The 12,043-nt window shown below is 37.2% G+C and overlaps 1 protein-coding gene across 4 annotated transcripts in view; it reads right to left on the bottom strand.

The window, feature by feature from the left end:
• Nucleotides 1-12,043, bottom strand: part of AKAP9 (A-kinase anchoring protein 9) — a 100,655-nt gene that overhangs the window by 72,793 nt on the left and 15,819 nt on the right. For all 4 annotated transcript variants that reach the window (XM_052695692.1, XM_052695694.1, XM_052695695.1 and 1 more), the window contains exon 2: nt 2,679-2,933. In XM_052695692.1, coding sequence (XP_052551652.1) covers nt 2,679-2,933 — 255 coding nt within the window. The remainder of the gene's footprint in view (nt 1-2,678; nt 2,934-12,043) is intronic.

The raw sequence follows: 12,043 nt of genomic DNA, 5'->3' as shown, positions 1-12,043 counted from the left end.
TGTAACATGGGAGTGCCTTAACTACATCCAGTAGCTGCACTTTTTCTCATTCAGTTGCCCTCTCTGTTTCTCCATAATCATCACTGTCACTTTTCTTCCTTCTCAAGAATCCTATCCAATGTCTCCTCCTTATTCTATTTCTTTCCTTGTTTGTGAAATCTCAGGGAATAACTAACAATTGGACTAAGTTATGAAAATGAAACAATGAACACGGGACCATATACTTTATTATCTATTTGAGTGAGCAGTTAAGCCATTCTAAAACTTCTACCAAATATATTTGTCCAAGGACCAAGGACTAAAATTCATAGTATAAAAGTTGCAGAGAGATCAATTTCTGTCTGTACAACTACGGGAAGGAAGTCCAGTCAGGATTTTTAGATAGATATGCAGTGTACTCAGGTGTTCTATTTCATGGCATAAAAATAACAATTCCAAATATGAATTCCAGTAAAAGGTGAAATAAGCAAATTGAATTGAAATTTAGGTAGAAAGTAATCCTGCATAATGCCTCCAGTAATCTTGCCTTACTCTCCTGACACAGCAGCCTACAAAGATTTAACACTGGGTGAAAAAGCAAACAGCTCAAAGAAACTGTCTTTAATTCCCTACTGCATGGATTAGCCTGAAACTGCCTGTTACATTGGCTGCCATTTCAGCTAAGCAAGCTCTAATCCAATTATACAGGCTCACCATCTGAAGCACTGCACTTAAAAGAACAAAACCAGTAAATTAAGAAATTCTTTGAAACAACTTCAGAATTTTTCTTCTATCAATACTGCACAAACAGACACTTTAGCAATTATCTTTCAACTCAAAACTATCAATTACTTACTCAAATGAATAAGCAGGGCACTGATAACACGTAACAAAGGAAAATGATCTCTCAGTTGGGAGTAGCTTTTTTTTCCTTGTGGAAGCAAATACTGTTATAGGAATCAGTAAGTCATGAACAATTCAGCAGAGATAAGTTATGAATGAACAGCAATCCCCATGCTTATTCATTTAAATTCATTTATAAAATGAACAAATGAACCAAACTAACATACGATGCTTTGTTTTTTGTCATTCAGGTCAGAATAAGACAGACCTAAGAAAAACAATGCCTAATCTTAAGAATAAATCTATGTGAGAAATCTTTTGCAACTGCAGCATAATTTCTTCATTTTTATAACCATGAATGTCTTCTTTTAGCTTTCAGAGGCCAATATAGGCTACTGGGAACAAACTGATTTCATTAGACTTGCTTTGAGCACAGAATTAGATTACATCATCTTGAAAATCCCTTCCAATCTAAACTATTCTATGTTTTTGTACTTTACCCCATTTTCAACTGTAGCATGGATCTTGACTGAGAGTGAGTATAACAGCAGAGTCTGAGAACATGCAATCATGACGTATTTCAGAATACGTTGGGCTAGAAAGTTTCTTCATACAATTATCTTATGCTTGTAGACTACAGTATTGTTAAAACAACATTATAAGCAATTCCCTCTTTACAGCTCTCTGCCCTATCAGTCCTCTCTCTTTACCTGTAGATAAGCTGATCATTCCTTCCAGCTTCACAAAGTACTCCTTTCTCTTTTCCTTAAAAGACAAAGAAGTCTCATCTTTACACATGTGAAAACGACCATTCTGGTAATTAATGCTGTTTTATAATGCCATTCTCTCCTCAAAGGAAAGCTATGAATTTAACAGTTTCACTGAGTTACTACAGATATTTTTGAAGCTTCGACATGAACTTTTAAGTACAATAACCTAAATTTTAAGAACAAGTATCTATGATGTTAAGTCTATCTAGTGTACCTACAGGCTTAAAATCATAAGTTCATCATCAATTACTTCATGAGTTTTCATTCACACACACTGTCATACTGTCATTTGTACTGTCTGTGTCAGAAAAGATTGCATTCACATGGACAGAACTCAGAATCTGAACTGAACTGCTAGTTCAAAGTGATACTCATTTCCTTTTAGAGGCATTGCTTTCAATAATGAAATAACCTATACTGTAAATAACATCAGCATCTCTTGTTCCTATATACATATTGGTAACAACATATTAGGTGATTTGAACTTATGCCCACTCGAAACTGACCTGGACTGCCAGTGTATATCACACAAGGCATCTTACAACCTTCCCAGAGCATGTACTTCCAACCATTAGCAAGCAGGATTATAGTAGTAAAAGTAGAGTATCTGTTTATTAGTCTCTTAAGCCACCCAGTGCTAAGTAGTGTTTTCTAAATTCACTCCTCGTTAACAAGAAAGACTCTAAGTATGTAATGTATACAAGAAAGATGCTTAGGTTTGCATTTTGCTGTAGCCATGGTTGCAGGGATCAAAAAACCACAGCAATTTGTAAACTTTTAATAAAACAAAATGCATAAAATGAAGCAATAAAACAAACTCTTGTCTATTTATGGAGCAGCACAAACAAAATTTCTATGATCTATGATCATAGAACACTGTATGATCATAGTACACTGACTATGGAAAACAAGATGCCAGTAGACAAGTAGAAAACACTCTGGATATTTTAAAGACAGAAAGCAGAGGCAAGGAAACCATATGTACAGCCTCAAGTAATTTATTTCCATTCCCAAAATTAATAGATTATTTTGCCTCCCAACCTGTAAACTATAGTTCACACCAACCGTTTACAACAACAAACTTACCTCACTGGTGTAAGCCTGGATGTGTTTGATAATTTCTCCACTGTGCAAAGTTCTTGTAACAGCAAAGTCAGCAGTTGCAGCTGCTCCTCTTCGGCTGCTGCATGTAGATGTTTCATCACCTCGAGATCTATCAGTATCAATCCCATCCTGTACTGATTCTTCATCTTTGATGCTTGCTGTTTTCCTTTTCTTTTTCTGCTTCTTTGATGTGCTCTGTCCATCACTTTGTGCTTTCCTCTGCCTAAACTGGGCAAGCTGTACAGAAGACAAAATCTTGTTAAAGGTGAAAGTTTTCCTCTTTATTACTAAAGACATCCCCCATGCAGAGTGGCTTACCAGCTGCTCTACATAAAGCTTCAAACTAATCACTACCTGGAAGTTAATGCTGCATATATCAAGACAGATTCACACTCTATCTCTATTCACATAGTTTGTTTTTAAAAATCTCTAAAGAAAAACAACATTCTATTATGAATTCCTTTAAGGTTTCGTACTGGCCAGTTACAGTTTCACAGACAGAAACCAAGGAATCAAAGCATCCAAAGGAAAAGGTACAAATGTCACTGTAAAGCACAAGTGTGATAAAAATCTCCGATTTCACAGTACCTAATAACTCAAAAATAATTTATAGAAATTACTTTTTTCCTATTCCAGAAACAGATAAAAACAATCTCTTATAGTAGCGCTTATCAAATCTTTTTTTAATAAAGTTGTTTAAAAAAAAAAATAATTGTTAGAACATAAGAAAGCACCTGAAGGCACTAAAAACATCATAAAGAAACAGTGAAATACATAATAAGGGAATAATCTACAGACAGCGAGCAAATCAGAAGATACTCACTACCTTGTAGCAAAACATGACGGTGAACAAAAAGTCACAGGTGAGCCAAGCACACAGTTGAAAAACCAATTAGTATATAAGCTATTCAAATACTGTAAGTCACTGTCTTTTGAAGAGCTTATTACTTTTAATCACTTCATAGTGGTTTACACAAGAAAATCCATTTAAAATATTTTTCCTTAGCAACAGAATTTCTGTTCCAATAAGAAAAACAACCCTGGCGAGTTTTACTAATTAAAATCCAAAATTACATCAGTCCCAACAATAAAATCTGGTAACATACAACATTATATTCCAAATAAAAAGTCCAATGACTCTTTAAGCTGGAGTATATTTCATAAATGTAGCTCTAAAGTAAATACACAGCATAACAAAGACCATCAAACTCTAAATACTTTTTACATTAACTGCTACACACGTCAGGCATTCTTTACAAATTTACTGTGATTTCAAGTAAAGCTACAGTAAAATAGCAAGTTGGTACATGATATTCACCACCCGAGAAAGCCAGGCTTCCATTCAGCCTCTTCAGCACACTCAGAGCAAGCTGGACACAAGGATGCCCCTTTCCAGGCACTGTTCTGCTACAGCATGAGCCGTCACTTGCAGAGCTCTGTAGTTCTCATTCGGCCTCAGGATGGCTGGGAGGCCATAAAGTAAGTAAATGTGTCACTTGCAGATCAGGTCTCACTTCTGGCAAGTTTATCCTTTAGTCCCTTTATTTGTATTTCTCCGTGGCTTCCTTCTCTGCAGCCGCAGGACGACTGACAGCTTGGCATATGGCTCCTGCTCTGTTTACAGGGGACCTGAAGATTTGCTGAGCCAAATATGCTCACCTACGTATTTAATGCTTACTTCCACCCTAATTAGTTCAACTTCAGGAATTTTTCTCTATTTTTAAAATCTGTAACTTTCCTTATTTCACAAAAACCTACCACAGCTTATACACTCCATGAATTCTGAACAAAAAGGAAAGGCTAGTCTCCTCCTGTCTTCAAAGTGTCAGGAAGAAAATGCACTTAGAAAAACACGCTTCCCAAAATGGGAATCTTCCCAAAAATGGGAAGATTCTGTCTCCTTACAGTACTGCCACATTCACTTAAAATCACCAATTTACCTCAAAAATTAGTTTTTAATTTATCATAAAAAAGCAGACTACGTCCAAATGCCACACAGAAACAAAACAGCATCTGATTTCAGTTTGACCAATTGCTTAGATATATATATTCATTATTTTTAAATAATGCAGGACACGTAGATTCACTGGTCAAGAGCTCTCTTTTCCAATTTGATTGAAACCTTCTGGAGTGGAAAATTAAGTTGGCTTTTTTAAAGCTGCTTTACAGTCTTCTTTTGTCTGCAAAATTAGATGTCTATCTCAAGGACAACTGAATTATTCCATTACTGAATACTCCCCTCAAGTATTATGAATATTTCAGATGAAGCACAGACAGATGCCAGCTTTCTCTCCTAAAATTAAGTTGTCAATTTGCACTAGTTAAGAATTTACTGATCAAACCCTACCAGGTCAGTTGCAAACACAACTTAATTGAACATTGCTGTGGATGGGCACACATGAAAGCTGGAAATGATGCATTTTATATCACACAAGTTCCCAACTGATAATTTCTGTATGAGCATCTAGTATTTTGGAAATAATTACACTGTTAATGGCAGATGTACTTACAAATAATGGCAATATATACCCAGCACATTCACACATACACAGAAGTATCGACTAATGGAACTTGACTTCAAATCAATGGTTTAAATCGAAGTTAGATATGAGAGAAGCATTATAACAAAAAGCTACTGCTGAGCAAATGCATCCTATGGTTCTCAGCTCAAGACAGCAGAGTCTCAGATGCAGAATTCCTTCAGGAAATGGAATTTAGGAGCTCAAGCTGAGGATCTGGCTACATTTCAATGACAAGCAGAAAAAAAAAAAAAGCCCATCAGCAGTCACGGGAACTATGGAAAAAACCTTCTAGAATTGAAATAGAAAACTACTTCCACAGTTTGGAGTTCTAGAAAAATATGTTTTTGAATGCAAACAAAATTGATGCCACCATTCATTCCTTCATCTTGCCTTTTAGGTACACCAGCTTGTAAATAAAGCCTGTGGAGGACTTAACATTGCATTTGCAATGTCTCTGAAACAACTCATGTCTTCATCAAGTTACAAAAGGTCCGAGCAAAAGATGCAAACTCAGCAGTTACTGATGAAGCAGGAAGGATCCCAGCCCAGTCACTGAAAGCCTCAGAACTGTCTCAGAACTGGAAGGAGCAAGAGGGACTGAGCACCTTACATTGCACATTTGTTTGTTTTCAGGCTTAGAATTCCAGAGGTACCATTTACAGCAGTCGCCCAGCTCTCTGTTAATTTGATAAATGGGAAGTGATTAAATGTCAGCACTAAATTCTGAGGATGCACAAGACATTGCACCTCTTAGAAAAACACTTAGGAGAAGTCACAGGCATAGAACAGAGAAGCATGCAGAACACAAATAAGTAATCGCTACGCTTTTCAAAGCAGTTTCCCCACAATAAAGTAGTGACTGAATATAAGAACTTAGGTACTCAGAAGATTAATATATCTAGTTCTCTCCCTTCTTACAAATCCCAGAACAACACAGGACAGACCTTAGCAAGACTACCCAGACAAGACACAAAATTACTTAAGCTTTTAAACTTTGGTATCCTGTAACAGGCAGAAAATCAGAAAAGCAGAGAATAATCCAATACTACTAGGAACTAAAAGCTCTTGAGAAAGAAGCACATTAACTTGTGTAGCAGCAGAGATGACTTGTGTAAACCACATCACTCATTAAAACTGAATAAATAATGCTGTTGTTATAATTATAGTAGTAAATAAAACATCTTCAGCACACTCTGCGATAATTGTGCCAGAAATTTTAATTGCAAGGATCTGCTGTATACGAATTGAATTCAAATATAGTCTGACTGAACTACAGGTATATTTTTATAGCTATATTTTTATTTGATACACACAGGAGTCCTTAAAACAGAAACATATTAAGCTCTGTTTAAAACAAGTTGCTGTCCTATCCCTCTTTACTGCTACTTATCAGTCCTTAACATTCTTCTACAATAAATCACACCTGCGTGGTGTCATTTGCAGACCTACAACAGTTAGCAGGAATTGAAATGCCTCTGAAAAGAGCTGGTATGAAATAAGACAAACAATTTTTGCTATACCTATTGCTTTAAAAAAAAAAAAATCCATAACCTCTAGAACAAAAAGTTTTATGTATAGCACATCCTGTACGGGTACTGTTATATGGTTATGCCTCTTCTACCTGCACACAAACAGTACTGGATTTGAATTTTCAAATTCAGATACACACCTTTTACAGAAGGAACAGGATCTGTTCATCAGCAACAGTTCCTCTTAAGCAGAGTACAGAGATGAGCTATGAACTTACACAGACAAAACAAAAAAAAGCACCTCAAAGGAGTTGCTACAGGCAAGCAATTTTTCTTCTCTCCTTTTACAATGTACAATAAAAACATGAGTGGAGATCTACACCATGGCCTTGCATATCTCATCTATTATCATTTTGAAAGATGTTCCAGATCCTGCTTGAACTTCAGATGAATGGGATAAACAAACAGAAGAGGACTTCCCTTAATTGTGAGTTCTCAACCTGCTGTCCACACTGCATAGGACCAGCTCACTTCTGAATCAGTCAGTGTAAGACAAGGACTTCTGAATATTATCCGTAGCTCAGAGATGTGGTCAGTGGCTCAAAGCCAAGTAGTTAGCCATCACAAGTGGATTCACACTTGGTCCTGTACTACTCAGTGCCTTTATGGATAATACAGATGATGAGACTGAATGCATCTTAACCAAGTTCATGGATGAACATGAATGGAAAGGCAAATACACCAGAAGGAAGTGCCACCATACAGAGAGACCCCAAGAGACTGGAAGATGAAGCCAACAAGAACTGTAGGAGGTTTAACAAAGATAAAGGTCAAGTCCTGCACACAGAATACAATTATGCCATGCAGCAGTGAAGGGCTGGGAACTGAGTGGCCTGGTGAGCAGCTCTGCTGAAGGGGTCTTGTGAGTTCTGGTGGGCAACAAGCTGAGCAGGAGCATGCAAAACGCCCTGACAACTATGAAGGGAAACTCCTTTGAAAGGGCTGCTGCTAATGCCTACCATAGCAAATAAGGAAGACATGAATACAACAGTCTGTACACCAATTTTGGGATTAAATGTTTTATTCTGTGACTGAAAAAACCCCACATCCTGTTTTGTGAATCAGAATTTCATAGTAATAAAGCCATTCATTATTTGAGAATCTGATCTCACAATATAAAGGAAAAAAGGTAGCAAACCCAACAAACAACTCCTAACTGCAGTGTTCTGATGTAAATGTTATGTTTAAAAGCAGAGAGCATATCTAAAACCTTCCACCCAGCAGATGGAAGTTCTCCACCAGAGCAGGATCTGTAACCAGGCGCACTGAGGATAGGCAAAAGCAAAGTAGTGCTCTTTGGCAGGTGTTGCTTGGGACTTGCTGAGAGAGAAGAGTCACAGATCTGATGGAGAAAGGGTTGTTTATTCTGCGCATGGAGTGAATGCTGAACAGTTTGCTCTGAGCTGCATCTGAAATTATAGCATGCATTGTAGGAAACCGTACAGGCAGGTGGTAACTAACGTTTGTCCCAGAATCAGAAATACTCTTAACAAGAACGTAAGGTGACACTCAGGTGCACCATGAGTCTAAATGAAGCTCAAAAACAGTCCTTCAGTTGAAAGGCTCTGGTCTTTCCAATTATAATGCTCTGAATTCTCATCGCCAAATGATAATAAGGTAAACTTTCTGAATCATTAGTGAGAAAGTGAAACCAAATTATTTGGAATATGACTGACTGCTATCTTGTTTTAAAATGTGAAGTATTAATTTAAGGTTCATCTGTGCTAGTAATGACAGATCATAAACTCCCTTCACCACATGTAAGCAATTACTGCTACAAAGGCTTTCAATGACACAGAAGGGTCAAAAGCAGAGATCTGGCTTGGCATTACGATGCACAGATATGTTCCACAAAGTCTCAACTTCAGTGTTTTGCAATCCAAGAAGGGCAAACCAAAAAGGCCAATCTGAATTTGAGTTTTAGGCATCACTCACAGACATGTGATTCACAGATCTGTTCTGGTTCAAGTCTGTGTCCAAGCTGTCTATTCCACTGTCCCCTTAATAAATGAAGAAATACCTACTGTCATCACTCATATTCATACTGCGAAGTTCTCTCTCATCTGGCTTTATTATGCTGTTATACAATGGCATTTTTACATTCAACGGCAGCAGAAAAGAGACTCAAAAAAGGGATAGGGAAGACAGTCCACAAAGCAGCAAGAAGATATAGGCAGGATAGCCCTAACTAGGCTAATTATTTCCTATCAGGCCAGCAAATTTATAAATTCACCATGGTCTGCCCCTACAGAGGTGCTGAACAGGATATCTAGCAGTTGTATTAGATAATTGGCACTCCATCTCTTTTTGTCCTATACTCAACAGATTTCAGCACTGAAGGTTGCATTTTCAAAGTACTTACTCAAGAACAAATTTATAGTACTGCCTACAGTTTCCAAGATTCCAATACCTATCCTAAGGAAAGAATGACAGAGAGAGATGAATGGAAAATAATCAAATACAGAAGACAGACAGCCTTCTTTCTAGTGATTGATTTAAAGTCATCCCAAAATCTTAGATTTATTGTATTCCATTGACCACCTAATAAGAGAGAATCATAACTCTTTCCAAATTTTGAGATAAAAACCTACAGAATGTAGATACTTAAATAAGAAACTTAAAAATATGTTCAACATTCATGCATCATAGCTGGAAAGCTGAATTATACTATTAGTAAATAAATAATGTTCTTTGCAAGGCTCATTCTGGTTATCTTTTGAGGCAAATGACACTTTAGCTTAGTTGTTCATTTCAGAAGATGCTCATTGAAATAAATGAGAAACATTAGGTTTAATGAAGAAGAAAATCACCCAGGAATAAGATATTTTCACTCACTAGTATGTGGCACTCACAGTCAGATTTTCCCAACTGATGTGCAAGACCTCAGAATGTCTTCTTTGTGGAAACTTAAGTAGTTCATGAGAGCTTGAGACTTCCACCTTCAGAAACAGCCATTCCTTGGCAGTGCCCTGCACAAGGCCTGCAGGATCACCAGCTGAAGTACCATGGAGAACAACTCAAGATAGTGAGAGCAACAGGAGGCAGGGCAACTCTCTCCATCTTTTTAGCAGTCTGTATTGATTCAGACAGTACTGATGCCAGTGCTAATAACCAAGGGCACTGAACTTGAATGAACCCCTCCAGATGGCTCTGTGAGCTGGAAAGCCTCTGAATTAGCGTGGTTCTGATCTGGTCTGGTCTTCTATGTCCCAAGAATTTAAATAGGAACAGACCAAGGAACAGCTAAGTTCATTACAGCTGGGTTATTTTCTGGGTAAGCAATGAAAGCATTTTCATACACTTAACTTTTAAGTGTGGTTATAATGACAAAGACTGAAGTAGACCAAGCACATTTTGGTGCTGTGCTGCTATGAGAAAAGTACAATTAAAACAAATTAGCTATTACCAAATAGCCTGATTGGTCTCTTTAATTAATTTACTATTACACATATATACTTTTTTTTTTTTTAATATTGCTCTACTGACTTTTTATTGTTCTTCTACTGAGTGCAAGAACTTCAAACAGAGGGTGAAAAAAAGCGTCCAAATTGTGTTAGTACTCTCCCAGAATGAAGAGGAAATCAGTGGACTGGGACAATCAGTTTGTGACAAAAACCAGAGGGCAACAGAAAGCTTGTTTCATGCTGCTCTATAAAGAAGCGCAGATCATCAGTGGAAGAGGCCTGAAACATATAGGAAGTCTTTGCTGCAACAAGGCCATGGGAGCAGAGATAAAGCAGAGCCACTTTCACTCTATATTAGAGAGGGAGATAAGCTGTTGGGCTTGCTCACGAGGTACATTCTGTCCTACACTTCTGGCCAGAATTTCAAAGGGCTGGTAATAATAGGCAGGCAAAGAGAAGCAAAGAGGAAGTTATACTGATAGAAACACACTCCTTTTGTTCCAGAAAGATGATCCATAATGCCAGCTTTAGTTGTAAACTGGATTTTGAAGTTTTCTTCAGCTCAGCTGAAAACAGCAATGGCATAGGGACAAACTCAGATGTCAACATCCTACAACCTTTTGAAACTATATCTGGAGGAGAGGTGGGGGAAGAAAAGGAACCACCACACTGTTAATGAAAATCTTTCTATTCTCAACAAGGAAAAATGTTCCCCTCTCTCCTCCCATAGTTTTTAAAAAATTATTCAGCTTGCCCAAACCAGGAGATTCCACATTAGACATAGAATCCGATAAAATAAACTTTAACAAAGGAGACACAAATGTTTTAGTCATATTTTATTCTTACAAGAGAAAATAATAGAAGAGAGGAGTTTTATTTCTTACTTTCTTAAACTGTTTAGTTTTTGACATGTATCATATCATTTTTTTTCCACAGACTTCTGAAGATGAACCAGAAAACATCACTGCCTTGCCATTCCTTTACCATACATTCACACTTCATGACAGAGTTTTCAAAATCTGCACCCAGCAGATAGGTTTGTATATTAATTAACTGATGAATCCTAATTTAAGGATTTGGGTACTCTAAGAGCATTAGTTGCTTTTCATACAGTTACACTACCATTCTTTGGACTGCAGGAACATCTCATAGCTCTTTAGAAACAAAAGTATCAGTATACAACCTCAGGCACTGACCAACTTTACATGTTGTCACAGTCTTCAAAGGAGTCACAAAAATAAGTCACTGTCTATAACACCACAAAGATTTTCCACACGCCACCATGTTTATGTTCACAAAAGTACTGACCCTCAGCAACTGAACAGTACGGCTAACAAGTCACTGCTCAGCTGGACCCTTGGGTGTTTTGGTATCTGCATAAGAAACTGAGCAACTTCAGCTACGGCATCCATGTAAGGACAGCACAGGACACTAAACATGATGTAAACGTAGATGAGGTGCTATTAGCTAACACTGGTGCTGTTTTAAAGGCATATATGACAGCCTTCTAAACAGAAGGCAAATGAAACTCTCTGCGTTACAGAAGCATTACAATTATTATTAGTGCTAGCATTTAGGTTTATGACTGCTTTTTCTTTTGGTACTGTGATGCAGCAAAATTACAACATTGAACTTTACATTTACCGCAGTTCATTTCTGCAAGTCAACTCAACAATAACCAAGATTAATTTATTTTCAACCTCAGAACAGTGCTTCATTTTCACAATTAATTATTAAAACAGAATGTGTAAGTGAATAAATATACGCCACAAGAAAGAGAAATAGAGAACTAGGCAATGGACATTACAGATGAGTTTCAACTCATTTCAATGTTACCTCCTGTAACACTTAAAGAAATTATCACCAATCTGAGCACTGCTTATGTAGTTACT

This window comes from Tympanuchus pallidicinctus, unplaced genomic scaffold, assembly GCF_026119805.1.
Source record: "Tympanuchus pallidicinctus isolate F22 unplaced genomic scaffold, pur_lepc_1.0 scaffold3, whole genome shotgun sequence".
NCBI classification, from domain to species: domain Eukaryota; kingdom Metazoa; phylum Chordata; class Aves; order Galliformes; family Phasianidae; genus Tympanuchus; species Tympanuchus pallidicinctus.
This window is presented reverse-complemented; position numbering and strand designations above follow the sequence as displayed.